We start from the raw sequence: 23,495 nt of genomic DNA on the forward strand, positions 1-23,495 counted from the left end.
TCTGTTATCAACACTTGTACATCTTCCAAACATATGTTTTTAGGAAGTCGATACTTTGAACACTCACGCTCTTAAAAAAATTTAAATTTGAGTCCCTGGGCGAGGTCGACATAAGACAAGACCACGTGAACTCTTGAATCAAAAACAGATGTGAGATGTCCACTTAAATCTTCAACCGTTAATTTCAGTTTCACTTTTGACAATTTTTGAGTATCTTGCTTTAAAAAAAGTTCGTAATCAATTTTAATGAACATGTTCATGTAGATTTGGAAACATTTCAAAATTGGTTGGATGTTTTTGCACGTTGATGGTTTCGTCTCTGTCTTCTCATTTGAACTGTGCAAGGGCGGACAAGGCGGCCGGTGAATTGTTGTGTTTATGGAAATGCTACTGCAGAGATGATACCTCAGGCAGTTGAAAGATCCGCAGCCAACCCACAATCTTTTAAAGATAACCTGGACGATCAACTTTTATAAACTTCCTAGCTTCGAAACACTCATTTTACGTGCGTAATCAGTAATCACCGACAATGTCATCGTTGATGTTAGTTTCACTCTCGAGTTGAAAGTTAAAACTATGCTAGCCGTATTCGCCAACATGAACAGCTTTGCAAAATCTTAGCTTCGCTCCAGCAGATCGTAAAGTGGCTCCGCTGAACACACAAGAGACCACTCAGCCATCTTCAATGCCACCTGCATTCGTCTGTTCCGAATGCAAAAATTATTACTGCAAAAAAACTATTGTTGAAAAATAGCAATATGCACTTTGCATTTCGTAGGTAAGCTGCATCCGTCACTGGAATGTCAAATTTGACATTGCCTTGGCAATACAGCTTCATGTACAAACGACGATTGCAAAATGCGATTTCCATTTAATAAAAATAGAGCGCGGATTAATTTTGAGCCCTGTGCAAATTTCCATAAAAACCAAAATATTTATTTTGTTGAAAGAAGATTGGAATGATAAAAGCTTTTTTTCCCCCAACATCGGCTTGCATGCTCTTACGAAAAGAGTAAAGATGTTTAGCGCATTAGTGAAAGATGCGCGTTTCAAAATACATTCACGAGTAGCTTGCGTGAAGCGTGTGAAAATCTGAAGAGTTTTTTTTCTATTTGAATATTAATTTAACAGATCGAGATTAGGGGAAGCTTTAACAATAGAATTATTTGACAAGGACCTGTGTAACGCTGCTCAACAAATTTGGCATTCTATTTAGCCTTTTCATTACAAAAATTGTGTGCATACCATTTTAACTGGTTGCATTCATAACAGCGAGTTAAAGTTGACATAATCTTAATTCTGCTCAAGGACTCGCTCGAAGACCTTTGGTTTGTGGAGTGATTTAGGACGGTCGGAAACGGAATGAGCGTTTGAAATAGATACGATCAGAAATTGAGGATTAAGGTAAGCCAGTGTTTTGCGAATTGTGACACCGGCATTTTTCAAACTATTATTTGTCGGTCGACTAAAGTAGAAATATGAATGCTTTAAATTCCAGTAATTTCGAGGGGAGAACGAGAAGATCTAGAGCACTTTTGTTTTGATAAGACGCTCCATTCCCTCGCTGATTTCGAAGCAGGTGAAACCGCCTAAAATAGGGTCGATTTTCAGTGATTTTCTCCGATAAAATTGCTCGTCAGGACGAACGATAGCGAATAGCGAATACAGCTTCAACATACGATGTTTTCTTATTTGCGAGAGTGGTGTTACATTTCCTTTCAATTTATAAGTATTACTTCTATGTGAACATGGGATCTACTGAACCTCATATGAGGCACTTTTTTAACAACTTATAATCGCATTCATTTAATATGGTACAGATATAAACGCTGCTAAGTTCTAACCGATCAGTAATAGAGGTCCACGTCCATAGGCACAAGCGTACGAGGTGGGGGCATGCATGCAGCTGCCCCCAGAAGTATATGTGAATGTAGACAAGTTCTCAACTGATTACAGAAAGCAAACATAGAAAGTTGTTGTTCTACTAAGGTGTAGAGACCGGAGCCAGTTATATTTCTCTTGCTATAAGCTCAGCTTTGTGTTGTAAGAGGCTGAGCTTCGATGGGTCGGGCGGTCAGAGAATTTAGAGTTAGGGTTAGAGTTAGTGAAAAGAGGCGCCGCACAAGTATATCTACGCTAGGCCTTGTCGAAATGTATTTACACTACAATAATCTGGTTAAAATCAAGCAAAGCTATGCCAGAGCATAAACCCAGAAACAAAAACTACAGCCAGCATATATTGCGGCGCAATACAATGCCTGGTGGTGACCAATACGTTCAGAATCTGAACATATTCTCCGGTGATGTTACGGTTAAGAAATCGGTCGATGCGTGACGTGATACCATTAACATGCGAGCTTAAAGTCGTAGACAAAAAACATTACTTTGCGTCAGCTTAGTACGAGCAGATTTGCGCATTTGAACTTTAATAAAAATATCATCTTTTCTCGTGGATTGATTAGTTTTAATCAATTGAAAATTGGCGCCGACGCTTGGAGGTGCCAGGGCTATAGTACAGAGCATTTTCTTGGTACTATACAAGAAAATCCGCGAAATTAAGTAGGCTATCTTTAAAACCAGGAACGGGGAATCAAGGAACGGGGAACCAGGAACGGGGAACGGGGAATGAGAATCTCCGGAATCTTTAAAACCCGGAACGAGAATCTCCGGAATCTTTAAAACCCGGAACGAGAATCTCCGGAATCTTTAAAAGCCGGAATGAGAATCTCCGGAATCTTTAAAACCCGGAATGAGAATCTCCGGAATCTTTAAAACCCGGAACGAGAATCTCCGGAATCTTTAAAACCCGGAACGAGAATCTCCGGAATCTTTAAAAGCCGGAATGAGAATCTCCGGAATCTTTAAAACCCGGAATGAGAATCTCCGGAATCTTTAAAACCCGGAACGAGAATCTCCGGAATCTTTAAAACCCGGAATGAGAATCTCCGGAATCTTTAAAACCCGGAACGAGAATCTCCGGAATCTTTAAAACCCGGAATGAGAATCTCCGGAATCTTTAAAACCCGGAACGAGAATCTCCGGAATCTTTAAAAGCCGGAATGAGAATCTCCGGAATCTTTAAAACCCGGAACGAGAATCTCCGGAATCTTTAAAACCCGGAACGAGAACTCCGGAATCTTTAAAACCCGGAACGAGAATCTTCGGAATCTTTAAAACCCGGAATGAGAATCTCCGGAATCTTTAAAACCCGGAATGAAAATTTCCGGAATCTTTAAAACCCGGAACGAGAAACATGTAAACAGAAGGAGCAATAAAATAAATCCCGTTCTAAACAAGTGGTGTCATTCGATATCAACTTTTTTGACATAAAAACAGTCAATGTATGATAAAATGAGCCTGCCTCTTGAATTCTGTCGTTGGAATTTTCCAGATTCGGTCTAAAACGTGAAATAATGTTATTTGAATAGCCATGCTACAGTGCTACTACGCGCGCAATTTGTTAAATCAATGTCAAGTCTAAAATATCGTGAAAATCAAGCGTTATCGGATGCTTCTTATCCAGGCGAAATATTGGACCATCACCGAAGCCCTATTTTCTCTAAAAATGCGTTTTTCTTCGCCTCGTCGTGGTCCTTGTCCTCGCTGTCTAACCAATATATGAAATGTACATTGGAAATTGGAATACACTGGACAAGTGGCAGAAGGCATTCAATACGATCGAATTATGAAATGAATACATGTCCACATCCGTGGAAAAACGTTACAAAGTGAACTATCTTTTATGTAGTCGGGTGCATCATATCTTCTGTGATTAAAGCTGTTAAAAAGTAAGTTTTATCAAACCTAATATTACTATTAATATTGAGAGTAGTTTGGAAAAGCTAGCACTCAGTTCTAGCTTATATATATTAAACTGAAAAACACTGAAACGGTGAAACCCTTGCCCCCTAGCTCTCCTGCCCTACCATTTCAATGCCTAATGGTAGTTACAGGTTTGACGGGTACTCCCAGTGTATTTATAAACATTTTTGGTACATTTTTCCACCAGAGCCAGTAGGATGCACATAGACAGTCCAATCTAATTTATTCACACCAAAAATTTGAGCAGCTTTTGAACAAGTGAAATTATAACCATAATTTTTCCTCAGAAGAAAGAAATCAAAGGCCTAGCAATAACAATGTTAATTTAGCTTGTTCATTTAGCTTAATCCAGCACATACCTTGGCCTTTGGTTAAAAAAGCAGCACTTGGTTTGTCACTAGCTATTTGTTTTCCAAAGGGGTTGACAAGTGTTCACTTTGTTTATATATAACATTTCAATTGTCATTTAGCTCAGGGTTGTTGAACTGTCAGTACATAGTTAGGGAGCAATGAAATTGTGCACATATGATATTGCACTGCATGAAAGCAAAAGAAATCATTTCAGTATTACTTTGTGACACCTAAAAAATATATTTTAGTGGTAAAATGAAAGTCAAACATATATAATTGAGGAAGCTAAAATCCTCACACAAATTTGAATCCCTTTACACCCATGTAAATTAATGTGACAGTTCAACAACCCTGAGCTAAATGACAATTGAAATGTTATATATACAACAAAGTGAACACTTGTCAACCCCTTTGGAAAACAAATAGCTAGTGACAAACCAAGTGCTGCTTTTTTAATCAAAGGCCAAGGTATGTGCTGGATTAAGCTAAATGAACAAGCTAAATTAACATTGTTATTGCTAGGCCTTTGATTTCTTTCTTCTGAGGAAAAATTATGGTTATAATTTCACTTGTTCAAAAGCTGCTCAAATTTTTGGTGTGAATAAATTAGATTGGACTGTCTATGTGCATCCTACTGGCTCTGGTGGAAAAATGTACCAAAAATGTTTATAAATACACTGGGAGTACCCGTCAAACCTGTAACTACCATTAGGCATTGAAATGGTAGGGCAGGAGAGCTAGGGGGCAAGGGTTTCACCGTTTCAGTGTTTTTCAGTTTAATATATATAAGCTAGAACTGAGTGCTAGCTTTTCCAAACTACTCTCAATATTAATAGTAATATTAGGTTTGATAAAACTTACTTTTTAACAGCTTTAATCACAGAAGATATGATGCACCCGACTACATAAAAGATAGTTCACTTTGTAACGTTTTTCCACGGATGTGGACATGTATTCATTTCATAATTCGATCGTATTGAATGCCTTCTGCCACTTGTCCAGTGTATTCCAATTTCCAATGTACATTTCATATATTGGTTAGACAGCGAGGACAAGGACCACGACGAGGCGAAGAAAAACGCATTTTTAGAGAAAATAGGGCTTCGGTGATGGTCCAATATTTCGCCTGGATAAGAAGCATCCGATAACGCTTGATTTTCACGATATTTTAGACTTGACATTGATTTAACAAATTGCGCGCGTAGTAGCACTGTAGCATGGCTATTCAAATAACATTATTTCACGTTTTAGACCGAATCTGGAAAATTCCAACGACAGAATTCAAGAGGCAGGCTCATTTTATCATACATTGACTGTTTTTATGTCAAAAAAGTTGATATCGAATGACACCACTTGTTTAGAACGGGATTTATTTTATTGCTCCTTCTGTTTACATGTTTTTCGTTCCGGGTTTTAAAGATTCCGGAAGATTTTCTCTTCCGGGTTTTAAAGATTCCGGAGATTCTCATTCCGGGTTTTTAAAGATTCCGGAAGATTCTCGTTCCGGTTTTAAAGATTCCGGAGATTCTCGTTCCGGTTTTAAAGATTCCGGAGATTCTCGTTCCGGGTTTTAAAGATTCCGGAGATTCTCATTCCGGGTTTTAAAGATTCCGGAGATTCTCGTTCCGGGTTTTAAAGATTCCGGAGATTCTCATTCCGGGTTTTAAAGATTCCGGAGATTCTCGTTCCGGGTTTTAAAGATTCCGGAGATTCTCATTCCGGGTTTTAAAGATTCCGGAGATTCTCGTTCCGGGTTTTAAAGATTCCGGAGATTCCATTCCGGGTTTTAAAGATTCCGGAGATTCTCGTTCCGGGTTTTAAAGATTCCGGAGATTCTCGTTCCGGGTTTTAAAGATTCCGGAGATTCTCGTTCCGGGTTTTAAAGATTCCGGAGATTCTCATTCCCCGTTCCCCGTTCCTGGTTCCCCGTTCCTTGATTCCCCGTTCCTGGTTTTAAAGATAGCCAATTAAGTAGACTCTAAGTCTCTAAACACAAGCAGTAATCAAACCTATCAAGCTAATTTGACTAGAGTAGACATACGGTCGGTCAAACCCCGGTCACATGAACTCTCTAGAGCCTGATTAATCGCCATGTGAAAATTCGATTGACTTAAAAAAAAAGCCTCCCGTCAAACCCTGTACAGCTAATTCCAATATGCCTTAATTTGCTCACATGATGATGCGACTTAGGACTAACTACGCAACTTACACAGTGTGAATTTTGATCCTGGGATGGCCGCTGGATCAGACGGAATGATAATCATCGTGCATGTATTGTTTATTCAAAATTTTCCCATGTAAATAAGAAATAATGTAATGAGTAGGATAAATTCTGGTTTGAATATGACTACATGCAGCAATCTGCTTGACTTTGTCAGGTTGATGATAACCATACAAGTTCCAAAGACGTGCAATAATAAACATTTTGCGGCCAAAGGTTGCCCTTGACCGTCATGTGTAAATGATTATAACCACTAGAGCTAGCTAGGCCACCTTTGATCATATTGGATTAAAAGATATCAATAGATAGCTCTCTCTCGGGAATACTGTTGACATGTTGAAATGAGACCAACTGTTATCTTCAGCCGTTTAATACGAGAGTCGTCTTGAGAAAATTATTTCACCTCAAAGCACATAATCTTTGGGCTTGTCAAATAAACTGTGAAGGTTGGTTTTTAATACTTGAAAGCAAGATTTCTGTTTATTGTGTTTCATCTCAAGCTTTCCCGCATTCCTGAAATTGATCTCGATGTCCTGTGCCCTGAAATGTCACAGCTTATCTTTGAATTCTGTTTATACAAAGGTACTGATGTTTTTTTTCAATCAACGTGTTTCATTTACTGATTTCAATCAATATTGTTGGGGTGAAAGCAATAAAAAACGGCGTAGAATGGTCGGCCATTTCATATATCGTTACTAGAAAAATGAAAAGCGGAAATGTTCACCAAAGGATATATATTCAACACAGGGTAGAGGTTCCACTCAGCCCGAATGCAACTGCCCACAAAGTCCGTATAAATAATAAATAACATATTTAGTCAATTACCATATCTGTTCATGACATCATTGATGCATTTCTCATCTCGGCTATACTGTATTCAAAGCCCGCCTTTGGAAATCACGTTCTTCACTATCATGAAACGATGTTGACGATGTTAATGCACCTATGGGGCCCATTCATCATTGAGAAACGCGGGCGCTGAATGTGAAGTTTCCTTTTTTTTTAATTTTCCAAAGCTTCCGATCATTCTAAAGTCATCCATTTGCACCGAGTTAAAAATGAGTAGTATATATGTTAGCAATTAACGTGGTAATTGTCTCGAAATTACAAAGGTCAATTTCATTCCGAAGACACTTAAATTAAATGCTCTCATTGAAAACACGCGTTGACGTGACCAGGTCAACTAAAGAAAAACACAACGTAAATGTAAACGCTCGTGTGTGGCTGAGCCTGAGAACCGAAATGATATACGGCAGATGATTAGAGAGTGAGGATTGTTAGTCCTCATAATGGCTCTGAATTTGTACGCAAAGGATATCTATCACAAGGATTGTGAGTTTTTTTTATCCTTTACGATCGAAATACCTAAGCAAGCAAAAATTCAAATGCATCTAGTAAAATGGATAACGAGCTATTTATTCACACTTTATGTGACGCTTCAAGATGAGTTTCATAATTAATAGATCAGTTTATAATTTTATGTAAAGGCGAGGGTGATGATCTATATATCACTAGAGCAACAGCAGCCGAAGCGTAGACTTTGGGTCGGTTCAAGGTGGAGATTTCATTGGCCAGGCCCTACCCAAATTACAGCGACAGAGACCCATAAGTCGCAGGGGAGGGGCGTGCAATCATCAGGACGTATAGAGTCAAATTAGTTTTATATCAGAAGTAACAAGGCTTTGAGGTATATGATATAACTAACGATAAATCCACCCTTTGCAAACAGCGAACACACGCTCCTCGAAACTCATATCCCTACAGTATCTTATCGAATACAACAAAACAAGGATCATAAATTAATACGCCTAATTCCAATCATGTTTTCCTATCACTACCCGGACAGTGGCAAACACAATACCAACGCATGCACACTCGATCTGATTCCATAAATGCCTATGGCTTTGCGCAAATCAATTAGACTCTGCTTCAATGCTTATCATTATTTGCTATGTTAAAGGAAGTGCCTCACATGCACGGGCTGTTGTTGTGAACAATTTACGTTCTTTCGTTTGGGTTGTATTATTCAGTTGCTCTAACATCCAATAAAGTTAAAATATTCTGACCCATGCTTGCGCGTTTTTCTACCTACGTATCTGACTGCAAGATCTGACGCACGAAAGAGACACGATCCTTCTCAGCTTAATTCAGGAATAAATATAGTTCACTTATTCACTTGTCTCTTTCATCAAAGGATTTGTATACGTACGCACCAAAACGCGATGGTTAAAAAAGGCCTTAGTAATGGCGATCTTCAGTCTAAAGCAGGAAATCCTTTTGAGGCATTTTAAAAAAGCGGAATCTTTGCTCTTTTTTATAAACAACATATACACATCCGTCAGTTAACCGTGCGTGTACTTTTCTGAGTAACATGTTTCCTAGGATTTAATTAATACAAAGTGGTTGATTTGTGCAATGGTTTTACAATTTACACTACAATCGCTAATGGCAGTGTAATTATGTGAAATGGTCGAACGTTTCCACCGATGAATGATTATCAGTAAGTTTATTTATTTATTTATACAATACACGTATCTATATCGGTTTGATTTTATCAACTTCATTGTTGCTGCATGGAAAGTTATTGCCAAATAAGGCGGCATATCAGTTGCACCAATATCGAAGCCGAATGGCCGTCTCGTTTGTCACGACGAATAACTTAATTTATCTAAACTTAAACATTTTCGCTTTTACACTTGCGGTTTTCTTTCTCTTTGGGATTTTTTTCTTTTGATTGATGTAAACGCGACTGAAACGTGCGAATAGGTTTGCTAATTCTCTGTGTATATACTGAGCTAGGTTCCGCTGTTTGACGATCATGTTTACTTATAGCCTCGTTCACATCCATCACAAGAAAAAAATCCGGAATCTACAATCGCAGAAAAGAGGCTGTGAACGGAGCTTTATAAAATGGGAATGTCAGGAAATCCAAGAACATGCATAAAATTGCCAGGGGACAGTGCTACGTGTCAATTTGAATATAGAGGGTCTCTCAAACACCACAAACTGAATTCCTTGACTTAAAAAGATACACTGAAACATTGTTCTCCAGCTGAGGTCTTGAATAAGCAGCCGGCAAGCTGAATACGGCCAAACACAACCTAAAATAACCTTATTTTAGAGCAGCTGGTGACGCCATCAGCTTGCGTCAACACAATCCATCATTGAACTTAATAAAACACCCACTGACTTTCGTTTTTTATAATCTATTTCTCAAACGAGTTAAATTTGTCTATAGGGTAAAATTTCTGCCATGTTTTAAAGTCTGTTACCATGCATGAAACAGGCGAATGTCACCTTTTGGTCAATATTCTATGCGATATGTCATGAGTTCCTATATATAAGTTATATAAACGTGCTTCTTAATTGCGTCAGCGTTGCAATATATAATTATACAGCATTGAAGCTAAATAACAACTTGTAAATATTACGGTTATTTTCAGCAAACATTTCAAAAATTTCCTGCCAAAAACGGGCCCCATGGAGTTCCCATGAAATTACCTCAGTGACATCTAGACGGCTTGGTGTGTATATATTATAGGGGCTATTGATTGTTATAATGACTGGCGTGAGAATATAGTTATTTTTGCCCTCAAGGGTTCATGCATGCAAGTATAACTACGTTGATGTTTGTCTGCAAGCTTCTTCAGGAAGTATATACAGCGTAAAAACTTCACTTCACCCGTGTTTAACCACCATTGACATGATCACTAAAGATTCCCAGGGTAACATAGATTTATTAATTGGTCGTAGAAAAATTATATATAATGCATTGCTTTCTGTAGCTAGTGGATTGCTCTTGAATTACTATTTTCAATAAGCAAGCAGTTCATTTGGACTCGATTCTTCCAGACATTAGTCGCACTGCTGTCGCAGTGAACTTATTCATGATTCCTCGGTAGCGAAGTAAGTTAATTTTTATATGACTCTTCAAACGACATGCACTCCCTATCACATGCAGGAAGAAATTTTGTATAGAAGCACGGTCATTTAATGCATGAATATCCAGATGATTGTATATGCCTTCACATGCACTATGACTATATGTAATTTTACAAACAGGTGCAATTTTTTACCCCCAAACTATACGAATTTTCCAATTCTTTCTGGTGTTTTTGCTACTTTTCACTAGTATTTTCATTCATTTGAATCAACAGTGTATATAAGACCTGTATATCACAGCAAAGATGAATTATAGCCTAGAGCCAAAACTCCTTATCTTTTAGTCTCCACCTAGTCTTACTTAGCCAGCAATTACAGACGTTTTAACGATGCTTCTCGCTATGCAAAGTTAAAAATTGAAGTTCATTGTCATTGATTTAAAGGCTCTGCATGCATGCAACCTGCGAATGTTGTTTTTTTGTTGCCGTAACTATTGTTGTAGCGAACACAGAAGCTGTATCTCCAACTGTTGCACATTTACATATAGTGTGGACTTTCTTCCCATCTCTGTTCCACCTTATTCTGCATGGGTTATCATTGAAATTGCAATGAAGTCTATACATTACGATTACCTTGAAATATTTATCTCTCCTAGTGCAGACCATGCATGCACGTTTTCTCCGTAGGAGCATGGAGTGATGACAATGTCTCGTATAGAAGTACAAGGTGCAATTGATATTTTTAAACTACAGAATATAGCCGGAAGAAAAACGGCTGAATGTTTCAAAATGACAAATGCCGAATTGAACAGGTCGCCGGAAGAACACTGTACGTGCAGATCAATAGAGTATTAACATCAGTGCCGGATATTTAAACATAAAAACAAATTTATTACCAACTGTGAATGAACCAGAGATTTTGTGAGGGTGTATATAGTTATCATTCCACCAGAGAATCCCTCGCTATTTGATCCAAACCCACAGCTATTTAACTCTTTAGTATACCCTATAATTATAAGCTACCGCGTGGCTCATTTCGAATTAAGTTGAATGCAGATAGGCTCGAACCATTTAGAAAAAACAATGTGATTTTTTTAAAAGATAACGATTAGCTTGTTCCGTGACTGCCCCTTCAATATATTGGGCAAACAGGAACGCTCCAACCATCATTATAAAGTCATTATGACCAACACCGCGTGCTAGCTCGCTGCGTGCGGTGCGTTATCGTATCACGCGCTAAGATTCGACGGGCGAACAATATTGATCAACATTCTAGACAAATCTAGGTAAATAACCACTGAAATGAAATTTTCCATCTTTTCTCTAGAATCATCCAAAAATATTATTTACGGATACTGCTAACGATAGCCGAATTCATATTAAAGACGGGAGTCTCGTCTTAGACGGGAAACTCATCGACGGGAAACTCGTCTGATGTGAATCCAGACACTGTGTTTCTCCTCTGAATTTTCCCGTCTAAACAGACGGGTAAGTTGGACGGGAGTCCCGTCTGGACGCCGGCTTATAAATTCGTATTTAGATGGATAAATCAGACGGGTTTCTGAAATATCAACACGGTCAAGGACGCGGAACAGAGTTAAAAAAAATGATTATCGTAATAATTACAACCTTTTTAGCGTTACCCGACCCATCACACCTATAAATTTATCCATTCCTATTCATATTTAGACGGGTTTTTACCATCAACTTTCCCGTCTAAGATGAGTTTCCCGTCTCTAATATGAATTCCGCTAATGTATAAACAACAAGGAGCTATAATAAATATGCAAAAAACAACAATTGAAAACTAGAAAGCTCATATCACCTAGCGTTCTATATAAAACACGTTGCACTTTATGGATGGTTTTGTCTTGTATGTGGAATCGTTTTGCACTTTTGAAACCTTTTACAATAAGTCCTAATTAATTCAGCTATGCATGATTAAATATTTTCTAGTATTTTACGATTCAACAGTAATGTCATAAAAAATGGCTTATCCTAATTTGCATCTGATGTAACACGCTGTGCGAAATTGTATATATGCTTGAGTGATGGTTTAGTGAGCGTCGCAAAATCCGATTGGAAATATATAGGAACAAACATTTTAACACGACTTGCAGCAACAATCTGCTTGCACCCCGCAGATCACACCGAAGATTGCGGTCTCATTCAAGAGCACCGACGATATTTCACACGATGTTTTAAATAGCCAAGAATAGCAAGATACGGTGCGATTTCATCTCATTCGCTTTTTTCTTTCATCGTTTCATCAGATAACACCGCGTGTAAATTCCCGCTTTCCTTTCGACAATATAGCATTACAATGCGCGCAGCCGCGCACTGCTTTAGCTCACAAAAAACGTCGGGAAATAATGTTGTTGGATGATTCGAGTTGATTGATGACTGCCTTAAGTGATCGTCTTCGCTCCAATCGCAAAACTCAATTCCGTCAGGTTTCGTTCAGTTTCTCGAGCAAATTCTCGCCACACGACTTGAAACTTTGGAAGTAAAACGTAGACCTAATCGCAATGAATGTTGACAAATCCCAAAGTTTCTCTTATTTCTACTGTTTGCATGTACGAAGGTAATAAATAAAACCATGCAAATACGAAATTTAATTTTTCATATATATGCATGCTCCGCCGGTCCGTCTGCAAAGCTGCATGTCGTGAGACTGATTACTGAACAGCCACAAGGAATCCGTGAAATTTTGGTAGATTTGTACGTATACAATCTCAAAAATTTCTAGAAAGGAAATGGCTGGAAATATATTCCAGGAATCGAAGAGGAATACGTCTGTGCTCCTTTACATGGAATAGCGCATTTACGTAATTCTACATTGACAGACGGAATTTGCTGGAATTATATTTAAAAAGATATTTTATAGAAGTGTTTGACAAAGAGTTTTTCTACTCATGCAGATATTGGTTTAAAATTCTTTGATTCAATCACTCATGCTCAATTTCAGCAAGTAATGACTGGAAATTTGGCAGCATAAACGGGGGCTAAACTGAACGTTGGCTATTTGGAAAAATATAGGCAGATTCTCACAGCGATAGGTCAAAGTATTTGAAACCTCAAAATAATAAAACAGTCGTATTGGTTGTGGAGTTTGTTTAGTCTATGGACTAAGATGAAAAAAAATGAACTGAATTCTGAAAATATACTTGCTACATCTTGGCAACACGAGTGTCTTGCAGGTAGAAATACTGATATATAACGGCGCAAGAGACTTCCCTGACTATTGTGTTGTATAGTGTATTATATAGGAGAAAACGAGCCGTTGCCAAATGAAAAATATATACATTTAACTCCCTATCCGGCGCAAGGAAAGTACGTAGTACACATGCACCGTTTTCCATGCGTTTGAACCAAAAAAAATTATTCTTCTGTCAGCCTTAAAAACATTGAACTAATGCTCGTCAGTTTAACGGCTTACGCTATTATAGGATACACTGACGCAGCTACGTCTTCATAAAAAAGGCAAGCTAAATATATTGACTTGAATATCGTGACTACTTGTCCCTATAATTATAAGCACAGTTAAATGTCTACATCGATTAAGACGCCTATGCCCATGGGCATGTACACGCAAAAGGTCAGTTTTATTTACCTGAAAAAGAGATAGAAAATGATCGCTGAGCTGGCCCAGTTTTAGTTTCTTCGAAAGACTGTACGCCATTCATTATACATTGCTAATGCAATCATTTTTTTTTCAATTTGAATATTCCTCACGTTGCCGCAAATTTATGAGAGTGGAACATGGAATTGAGGCTATATGTGGATAGTATACGTCTTAGTGTCATCTTTGAAAGATTATACCACTTAGATCTGATTAAAAAGCAGAAATCTGGTGGCACGTCGAAAACGAATTGGTTTTTTTTTGCATGCAAACACGCCAGGTTCCCATGCACATTCAGTTTTGTCGGCGATAGTTTAGATCAAATAAAACACAGTCCTGTTCCAAATATATCTCCTAAAGCTGTAATATGCCTGAGATAATGCAGTTGATCTGTGAACACTTGGTGGCATAGATTAGATTTTCAGTTAACGCATTTAATTAAGAGATATGACTAAAGGATCGTTTGTTGTATACGTCCCACGCTAATAGCTATGAACTGCTCACAAGATATATGCAAATTTCGTGTCTTCCAGCAGCTTTTTACCATCTTTACTTTCGATGTACATAGCGGTTTACAAAAAGCAACGTTTGCATACTGATAATCTCGATCCGTCCGAAACTTAAGCATATAATACCTTGTCGAACCTGCCTGCTTTAAAAATAATTACGAGGAGAGAGATATATTTATATACTGATATATACTGATTACAATTAACGTTGTAAGCCATTATAAATAAAATCGTATACGTAGTACAATTGTGCAAGGAATGAAAATTGACGGAAGATATTTGGCCACCCACTTACTGTGTTAATAAACCGAAGATTGTTATTTAGGTATTTCAATAATATATGAGTAATTCAATATGCCAGTATAGGTACTATGAACCTATCGGTATTGACGGAATAAAGGAATGTCTTGGACTTGCCATCGGTGAATATGACTTGCACATGTACGGACAATGATGTTTTAAATATGAAATTTGAAGACAAAAGCTGTCAAACCTGTCATTATATCAAATCATCCTAGATCCTTCTACAAGCACTTTTATTCTAACGCGTTTCCTCGAGTATATCTAAACAGCCTTCAAACTGGGATTAATATCGATTTAGCATACAGGTAAAAACGCTCATCGGCACTATAGAAGTAGTACATAATTAGAGTTAGAACAGATATAGCCAAGCTTAGGCGATATCATGCTTATACTTGAAAGCGATTACATCTTAGAAAAGCTATAAAGGTCTTTTTTTCACTTCGGAAATATTTGCTGCTGACAAGAATGAATAGCACTCGATCGTTTTGTGTTGTAGATATTTCCGCTCAATCAATATTTTATGTCTAATTACTGAAACAAACCAATCAGGACGAGGTAACGTTGTAAATGCCAGAAACTGTCGTGAATTAAATTATAAACTTAAAATAATTTAGCTGATTTGGACGACTTGCTTTCAAGAGTTTATGCGCTTTTTCCCATAACGTTGTTCTTGAGTGCTCCTTATTCCTTAAGCTATTTTGTGAGCTTCAGAGCAGGCGTTCTTCACGGAAAAACAAGTGACATTCAACCTTAAATTTACATAAGCAATGTTATTCCTCGTGTTATGAAAGACATTTAATTATGAACGAGCTTTTCTTTGCGGGCGGTATACGCTTCACGAGGCTTTAATTTTCCTTTGAATCAAAATGTAGATACTCTCCCAACATGGCATCTGCTGTTTCAGTGACAACATTTAGTTCAATATGGAACGTTTTTTAAAGACGAACCCCAAATATATGGCAGCTCAACATCTATTTTATGTAAAATTGACTGCAGTTAAAAAAGTCATATTTGCCCAAAAAATTTTAGTGAGTGGATTATGTGCGATTAAGTGAATTAGAAACTAGTCGAAACCTTTTTCAGCAAAGATCAACTTGTTCAAATATCTGACTAAATTACTCTTCAACAACAGTCTTGAGTACGTACAAAAGAGAGAACCAATAGGGTGCGTTTATTCACTTACAATATCACACACATATTTTAATTTTCTTTACTGTAATGAATAATGACCTGTCGATCTCAAAGCCAAACAATATTATAAGTTAAGAGTTATATAAGTCCCTTCCATTCTCTACAATATTTCGCTTTGAAATCCTATCGTTATTTCAAAATGCTATTTAACTGGAAAGTATAACTAGGAGAATATATTCATATAATATTAATATATACGGTATATAATATATCCCACTTGTAACACAGAGTATTGAAAGACCTCTCTTTCATAACTACTTCCTTTTTTTCCACCCAATTACGCTCGCCTTATTGTAAAACGTGAAGAAATTACGTCCTTTCGGGGACTATTCTGCGTTCTTCAACGACCTCTTTATTTATAAAAATTATTTTAACAGAACCCAGCATTCCTTATGCATAAACAACAGGTCACATGCATATGAAAATGCCACTGAAAAGTATAAATATATTTCCATCTCTAATTATTTTCACTTCATCCAAAGTAACTTGGTAGATAAAACTGGACGGAATTTATCGTTTTCAATTATCCGTAATATAAACTCGGATGATTTTCGCGCAGATTATGTACAAAGTTTGTATTTTTTTCAATGAATTGAAAATTCCATTGATAAAACTCAGAGGACGTCATGAGCAGCGCGACAGCCAATCAGCGTCGTGTATGCGTTTAATAGTGCAATGTGATTGGACGGCCACGGCCGGGATATGATTGTTATTGTGATTATGGCTAAATTCACGGGTGTGCATATAGAAGCGGTGTCCTTCTAGCAACGTTTCGTTTGTAGTTTGTAAATAAATCGCTTGATTTTTCGTTTCTGCTTCGAGTACACGAATTTCAACGCAATGGCGGTGGTATTCTGTTAAATCGAAGGTAAACGAGCTTAAATTGAGCGTATTATGTTTCGGCAATTTCGTGACCCTGTCCATTTATAGATCCGTGCTTTCTGTGCCTCCGAAACAAAACATTTATCCTACGTTCAAAACTAACGGATAGTGTTACTGTGTTTTTATTAACGTATCCTTCCTCTTGTTCACGCAGGCAAACGTTTAAAGCCCAAGTGATTTTCGCCATTTTGAAGTCATCATGGACCCCCACTCAGGTTGGTTAAAATTTATACGAATTTGTGTTTTACAGTCGATTTCACATCACTTTTGCCAAAATATTCCGAAGTTCGTTCCGAAGTTCCGAAGTTTGCCGATGAACTTCCGACTTTGGTAACGAACTTCCTTCTGAATTTCCGAACTTCAAAATGAACTTCCGAACTTCAAAGTGCACAAAATTCAAACTTCTACGCGCGCGGTAAATTCAAAATTCGCTCTTCAAGTTATTTAAGACTCCATACTGTACATGGCATTAAATCCTTTTACAAAACAAGGGCAAGCTCTTCCAATAGAAGTAAGGAACAGAATAATATTTCTTTGGCATGAAGGCCAAAGCCCGTCTCAGATAGGGTTTAATTTAAACCTTAAACGCCAAACTGTTAGCAATATAATAAACAATTTCGTTACTCGGGGGAGTGCAGAAGCTCTTAAAGGTCGCCGTCAACAAAGAAATTCAAGAACTGACGATGTTTGTGTACACATAGAATTCTGCAAGCAAGCACGACCTAGTATGTATGCGAAAGAAATTCAACAATCATTGGTGGAGAATAACATATGTTTACCGCAAAATGTGCCTTCCCAGTCATCTGTAAGTCGATGTGTAAAGTCTGATTTGGGCTATTCCTATAAGAGACTGAAAGTAATTCCGAGAGAATCGCTTACTCCACAAGCACAGGACTTGCTGGAGAATTACTTAGCCGCGGTATGTGGTGTAAATATCAGAACAATGCATTTCTTTGATGAATGTTCAGTTGTTAAGACAACTGGGAATAGACATTATGGTCATTCTTGTCTCGGAACAAGAGCACTTGAAGTCCAACGATATGCGAGTAATGCGACTTACACGGTGAACTTGCTCCATAATGTGTACGGAGTAGGCCATGTGAACATTTTACCTGGTCCATCTAATGGCCTCGAACTCTTAAACTTTTTTGCTGAAGCGATCGAGGAAGAGGACTTTTATGGCAACCCAATTTTGAAAGATGGCGACACAATTATAATGGATAATTGTGGATTTCACCACGCTCGGCATGTAGAACCTGTTTTAAGGCATATGCTAGAGGACCGTGGACTTAGACTAATTTATCAGCCACCTTATCACCCGGAGTACAACACTTGTGAAATGTGTTTCAGGCACCTTAAGGGAGTTCTTCGCAAACACAGTAGACTTGCAGAGGAACATACTGAAATAGCGATTCTCCACGGTCTCAGTGAAATTACGGACTCTATGTCTCGAAACTTTTTCAAATACTGCGGATATACTGACGATTGAAAGATATGTATGAACACAATGTTTAAATGTTGCGTTTATTAGGTTTTCCCTGAAAGTAAGGCCAACGCTATAGAGAAGAGATGAGACTGCAAAGCAACAATTATTTTTCCTCTATAATACAAATAAAAAACCCAACAAATTGATTTCTCTGCAGGAAGGCTACACCTTTTTCAGAAAGTGGACACAGACCAAAATAATCCGACCTGTTGATAGTCCAAATATAATATAGAATGTAGTTATGATATGTAATGTTATCCAGTGCAATAATATCAAAACCTAACTCTAAAGGTGGATTTCCACTTGCAACAAAATAGCTTGCTAGCAAAATATTTTCATATTTCCTTTTGAATTTTACCAACATAAATAAATTAGTGCAACTTGACTGTTCTCAAATAAAAAGATAATATACAGATATTTTTTTAGCAAACTATTTTGCAGCAAGTAGAAATCTACCTTTTTACTGTTACTTACACATGTATAGTTTAGAAAAAGTTGTCTCACATGTTACATTGTAATAAGATATAAATCATCCTTTCTGCATGCAATGTTTATCTTTTTAAGAATTTTCATAGGGCAACCTCAAAATTGGCTGTATTAAGAATAGAAAAATATAATATCAAAATACGAGACCTCTTATACATATAAATGTATAAATATAAGTTCCTCGAACATTATAAATATGAGTCCAAAGCTCATGACTTGTAATACTCACATTGCCTTCCTCAATATCTATGATTACATGTTTGTTACATATGTTTGTTACAGCGATTATTGAATTTCATTTGCCACATTGACAAGTGTATCCAATCCTGACCATTTTTCTGGTGAATTTACATTTATGACAGTTGTTATGCTTGAATCAGTAGTTGTCATGAGCTGGTTTGAGTTTGGCAAAGGAATGGCTGTGTCATAATGTAAAACTTGCGAAACTGTTGAATTATCTGTAACTGTATTTGTATTTTCGAATACTTGAGGAGATTTGTGGGGAGGTAAATGGCCGTGAACAGGGTATGGTATTGCACATGTTGGGACGTATCTTGCGGAGAGGTACTCTGGCATGTAGTTATACCCTACATGTGGAATGTTGCTGCTAGCAGTGTTAAATCCAAATGGCGGGAAACTAGCAGAATAATTAGTAAAGCGATCAAAATGCGCGGGTCGTTTCTTAATAACGAAATCTTCATTGACACTGTCAGAGCTTGAACTAGATGAATATCTACGCCGCTTTTTTCTTTTGTGTTTTTTATGTCGCTTTTTATCACGCTTTTTATTTTTCTTTTGTTTTTCCTCCGACGGCAGTACACTGCTTTTCCCAGACGGACAATTCTCTCGTTGCATTTCTTTGTCATTTTCATTGGCACTGTAGGTGTTTTTCACAGGTGACATTGGCAGTTTGTCTGCCGTCATTTTGGCTTGGTCACGACTGTCAGTAATATTGGGTGCATCAATATCCAAGTCGAAACTTTTTTTGCATTTGCTAATTAGGATACGCAGTTGCTCAGGATCATTGACAGAGACTGGAGGGATCTTGCCATCAAGACATTTGCGTAACATACGAATGTCGCGCATAAGCTTTGGTTTATTTAGTTTGTAACTCTGGTCTAATTTATAGAGTCGCGGTGTTAGGTTTTTTATGAAATGATACTCACTGTTGGAAGTAAAATCTTCCATTGACTGTATTTGCGATTCAAGCTCTTTCACCGTGTTAGCCTTTCTCTTTAAATCAGCTTTCAAGCCGTTAAGTCTTGAGAAATATTCAGAGTGCTTATCCTTAACGCCACAGCTTGTATAGTCGACACATTTTGGCAAAACGCACGGTTTGCTCTGTTGATTTCGATGACCTCTAGTATGGCAGTTACTACAGATTATCCGCGAATTTCCCACCATAGGCTTTTCTCTTACATTTTCATTCATAGATTGTATTGTAATTTCAATTTCGTTGTAATCATCTCTCTCTCTTGCCAATTGTGCCTTCAAGTTATTAACTTGCTTTTCAAAAGCAGGTAAAACCGCCTAAATATAGATTTGAACGGTAGATATATTTATTCGATGTTTATTCGATATTTTAAATCAAGATTGCTAATTCACGTATCTTTCAATGTCAGTGAATAACTGGCCACATTTTCACGGGAAAACAGAAACTCGAATTAAAAGTACTAATCTTTGATATCCTACCAATATAATAGCATTATTATTACTTATATTTGGACAGCATTTAGCTAAATTTAGACGGAAATGCTTAGCTGGGCGTAAATTATATATAGTGACACGTTATTACCATTGCTGAAAAGCGTTATTTCATATTCACTGTGATATTACTTCTAGTCTCTCATTCTATTTGATTGCTTAATATTTGAGCACATGAATTTTTGAACTTACTTTGCGTGCGGTCGATGGGTGCGGTTCGTCTTCATACTGATCTTTGTCGCGCTGATCGACATTTAGATCCGAATTTTCGCTTTCGTATTGTCGTGTACGTTTGCGAGACAAAGGGAGTGGTGATTCATTCCTCAATTTTTCCAATTGATACAATAAGAGCGCTTTTGCTCCCAAAGGCAATTCATCTGCAGTAAACATGATGTCAATGTCTTTAGGGAAAAGCAACTTCAGTTGGGTTCTTGTCATGAAATGATTGTCTTTTAATCTCGTAAAAATTTTTTCGAATGACGGTTGATCAAGTTCGTTTTGAAATTCGGACATCCAACTAACGAGCTGTGGACTTCCCATTTTGAACCCCACTTGAATCTCTATCTCTCTGATATGCGAACTATTATATGGTACGAACCACTTACGAACCCGCCAAAAGACGCGTGTAATATGCCGGAAGTTGTGAAATCTGAATTTTGTGCACTTTGAAGTTCGGAAGTTCATTTTGAAGTTCGGAAATTCAGAAGGAAGTTCGTTACCAAAGTCGGAAGTTCATCGGCAAACTTCGGAACTTCGGAACGAACTTCGGAATATTTTGGCAAAAGTGATGTGAAATCGACTGTAAGACGTGTTAGCGATACACCATTTCATTACACAGGACATACCTATTTACACCTAGTAAAATCTCCGTGTTTCCTTTCATAATTATAGCTCTAATAAAGCGTGTGTAATTTGTGGAAAAGCGACCAATTGCGAGGGGAAAACAGGCCTGATTTTGTCGTCGTTTTGCCGAAGCAGTTCAACGGGTGAAAGTGATACGCGAGGGGCAGTGCTATGTAAATCGTCAATTCTATATGGAGCTTACTCGAAATGGTAACCCTAATTACAGAGAAACTTCAAGACCAAACGCTGGAAGAGATCTCAACAACTGAGACGGTACATAGTTTTTTTTATGTGAGCACCTTTTAGAGTTTTGTGACATATTTTGTCGAGCGCATCAACACGATGAATTTCAGGATATTTCGGTTCACATGAGCTTTTTAATTATGTTTATTTAAATCTCTTTTACAGATTCTGGGAGAACAGCCGAGAAGAAGCCTAAGAGACAGATCAAGTATTGGTAAATAGATATGTCTCCTTATTTTCATTCAATAGATTATGTAAAATCAACTGCTGTGTTTTAAGATGCAAAGCACCGCGTGATAAGAGGAACATTGCATGTTTGTAATTGACGTACAGTTTCATATTCTGTTGTCTCCCCTCTGTTTACTAAATCGTAAAGTAACGCTATGAAGTAACTTTATCTCATTAAAATGCTTTTCTGTTCAGATACCGTAAGAAGAGCGTCAAGGCTTCAACACAGAAGGACAAGTCGTACTACGGCAAGCGACGCGTCTTCTACACAAGATGGCAGCAAATTAAGAGAGCTTACTTCTTCCTTTCTTACTACAAGATGCCACAGCTATCCACCGGCGAAAAAACGATTGTGCCGCTCGCTTTCAGACCCGTATAAAGAGTATGAAGGCAATGCAAATTGGATTCCGGAGCCTTCGTCTATATGGACACCAGTAAAGCCTAAACGGACAGAGCGTGTGAAATCCTCGGGTGCTCGTTCATTAGATTTTTGTAGCAAAGATACTTTCACTTGGTCTACGCCACCAGAATCACCTATTCCCCGTCCTGTGTCAGCTAATTCAACTCTCGAAGACTCGAAGTTCTTTCCACTAAGGTTTATAAGCGAGGAAAAAGATGGGATTCAAATTGACACTGTTGCAAATGTGGGGCAAAGCGATGAATGTGGTAACCTGCAGTCTGAAACGGTGCCCAGACGAAGTCAATCGCACCCGTCTTTTTCCCACATTTCTAATTGTGGTTTAAAGAGAAGGCTTTCTGAAATAGACATTCCCCGGCCTGCGTTGGATTTCGATAAAATGAAAGCGGTAATCCTAGCTTTTGAAATTAAGGATTTATTATTGAATAAGCAAATATTTGGGTGTGAAGCACGTTGTTGTTATTGTCTTTCGTTTGAATTATTTAAATAATTTGATGGTCACTTTTTGCGTGTAATTTTCTTTCCTACTTATTTAGATGTCTTTTTCTAATAAGATTGTGGACAAAAGAAGCTTGAAGTCACCAAAATATCTTGTAAGTTGTCTTTGTAAGCAAGTGTGTTAATATATTATGAGGGAACAACACATCATTAGGGGGGAGCATGTGTAGTTATTATTATTTACATTACGACCAACCTTCATTCCTTAGAGGAAAAGGAATCTCCCTGCGAGTCCAAAGCATCTCTGTTTGCCAAATCAAGAGAAAACCATGTTGATGCCAACGGATACAGAAGATCTCGGCTCAAGTTTATTGATAACTCCCAGTGCTTCTCCAACCACAGATGTAAAGCCATTTGAAGACTTCAAAGTTGGTCTTAAGACTGAAAATGATGATGAAAATGCAAATAGGAAACCTTTTACAGACTATTTTAATGCAGGTAGCATCATGGCTGATGTTGAACTGGACATAAAACTCATTGAAGAAGATGGGAGCTTAAACCACTCTACACACAACACCATGTTCTTTACTTAAAGACATACAAAATATTTATCTATATATTCACTGTTTGTAACAGCATAAATAATTTTTTGTGATACAAACATACACATAACAGTGTTTAAGCTATAACACATGCATAATGTACATACTCAGGTAATTTATTCAATACATATATCTATATATATATATAATCCTAGTAGAATTTTTTCTACCCAGCCAACCGCCTATTATACAGGTTTTATTAAAACGTATGCATATTAAAACCATGCTTACTTTTTTCTTTAAATAACACGGTAGAACCATTTTG

General features: G+C 37.5%; 3 protein-coding genes across 5 annotated transcripts; 2 read left to right on the top strand and 1 right to left on the bottom strand.

The window, feature by feature from the left end:
- Nucleotides 1–1,219: 1,219 nt before the first annotated feature.
- Nucleotides 1,220–23,445, top strand: LOC114515950 (protein FAM53A-like). Of its 3 annotated transcripts, none has more exons than XM_028535273.1 (7): nucleotides 1,220–1,404; nucleotides 16,937–16,997; nucleotides 21,350–21,574; nucleotides 21,710–21,758; nucleotides 21,968–22,578; nucleotides 22,727–22,783; nucleotides 22,898–23,445. In XM_028535273.1, exons 3-7 carry the CDS (start codon nucleotides 21,509–21,511, stop codon nucleotides 23,219–23,221), a joined length of 1,107 nt encoding a protein of 368 aa, XP_028391074.1. In that variant the 5' UTR covers nucleotides 1,220–1,404; nucleotides 16,937–16,997; nucleotides 21,350–21,508; the 3' UTR covers nucleotides 23,222–23,445. The 3 variants fall into 3 exon arrangements, with proteins under 3 accessions (XP_028391074.1, XP_028391073.1, XP_028391072.1); XM_028535272.1 differs by lacking the exon at nucleotides 1,220–1,404 and adding an exon at nucleotides 14,775–15,014; XM_028535271.1 differs by lacking the exon at nucleotides 1,220–1,404 and adding an exon at nucleotides 16,630–16,768.
- Nucleotides 17,099–18,649, top strand: LOC114515952. Its single transcript, XM_028535274.1, has 2 exons — nucleotides 17,099–18,278; nucleotides 18,426–18,649. The coding sequence occupies exon 1, from the start codon at nucleotides 17,246–17,248 to the stop codon at nucleotides 18,269–18,271; it is 1,026 nt and encodes a 341-aa protein (XP_028391075.1). The 5' UTR covers nucleotides 17,099–17,245; the 3' UTR covers nucleotides 18,272–18,278; nucleotides 18,426–18,649.
- LOC114515949 lies at nucleotides 18,906–21,148 on the bottom strand. Its single transcript, XM_028535270.1, has 2 exons — nucleotides 20,651–21,148; nucleotides 18,906–20,284 (listed from the first exon to the last, which is right to left on the bottom strand). The coding sequence occupies exons 1-2, from the start codon at nucleotides 21,140–21,142 to the stop codon at nucleotides 19,040–19,042; spliced, it is 1,737 nt and encodes a 578-aa protein (XP_028391071.1). The 5' UTR covers nucleotides 21,143–21,148; the 3' UTR covers nucleotides 18,906–19,039.
- Nucleotides 23,446–23,495: the final 50 nt, after the last annotated feature.

Source organism: Dendronephthya gigantea, unplaced genomic scaffold (assembly GCF_004324835.1).
Source record: "Dendronephthya gigantea isolate DGI-Jeju-01 unplaced genomic scaffold, DenGig_1.0 000005F, whole genome shotgun sequence".
Taxonomy (NCBI): domain Eukaryota; kingdom Metazoa; phylum Cnidaria; class Anthozoa; order Malacalcyonacea; family Nephtheidae; genus Dendronephthya; species Dendronephthya gigantea.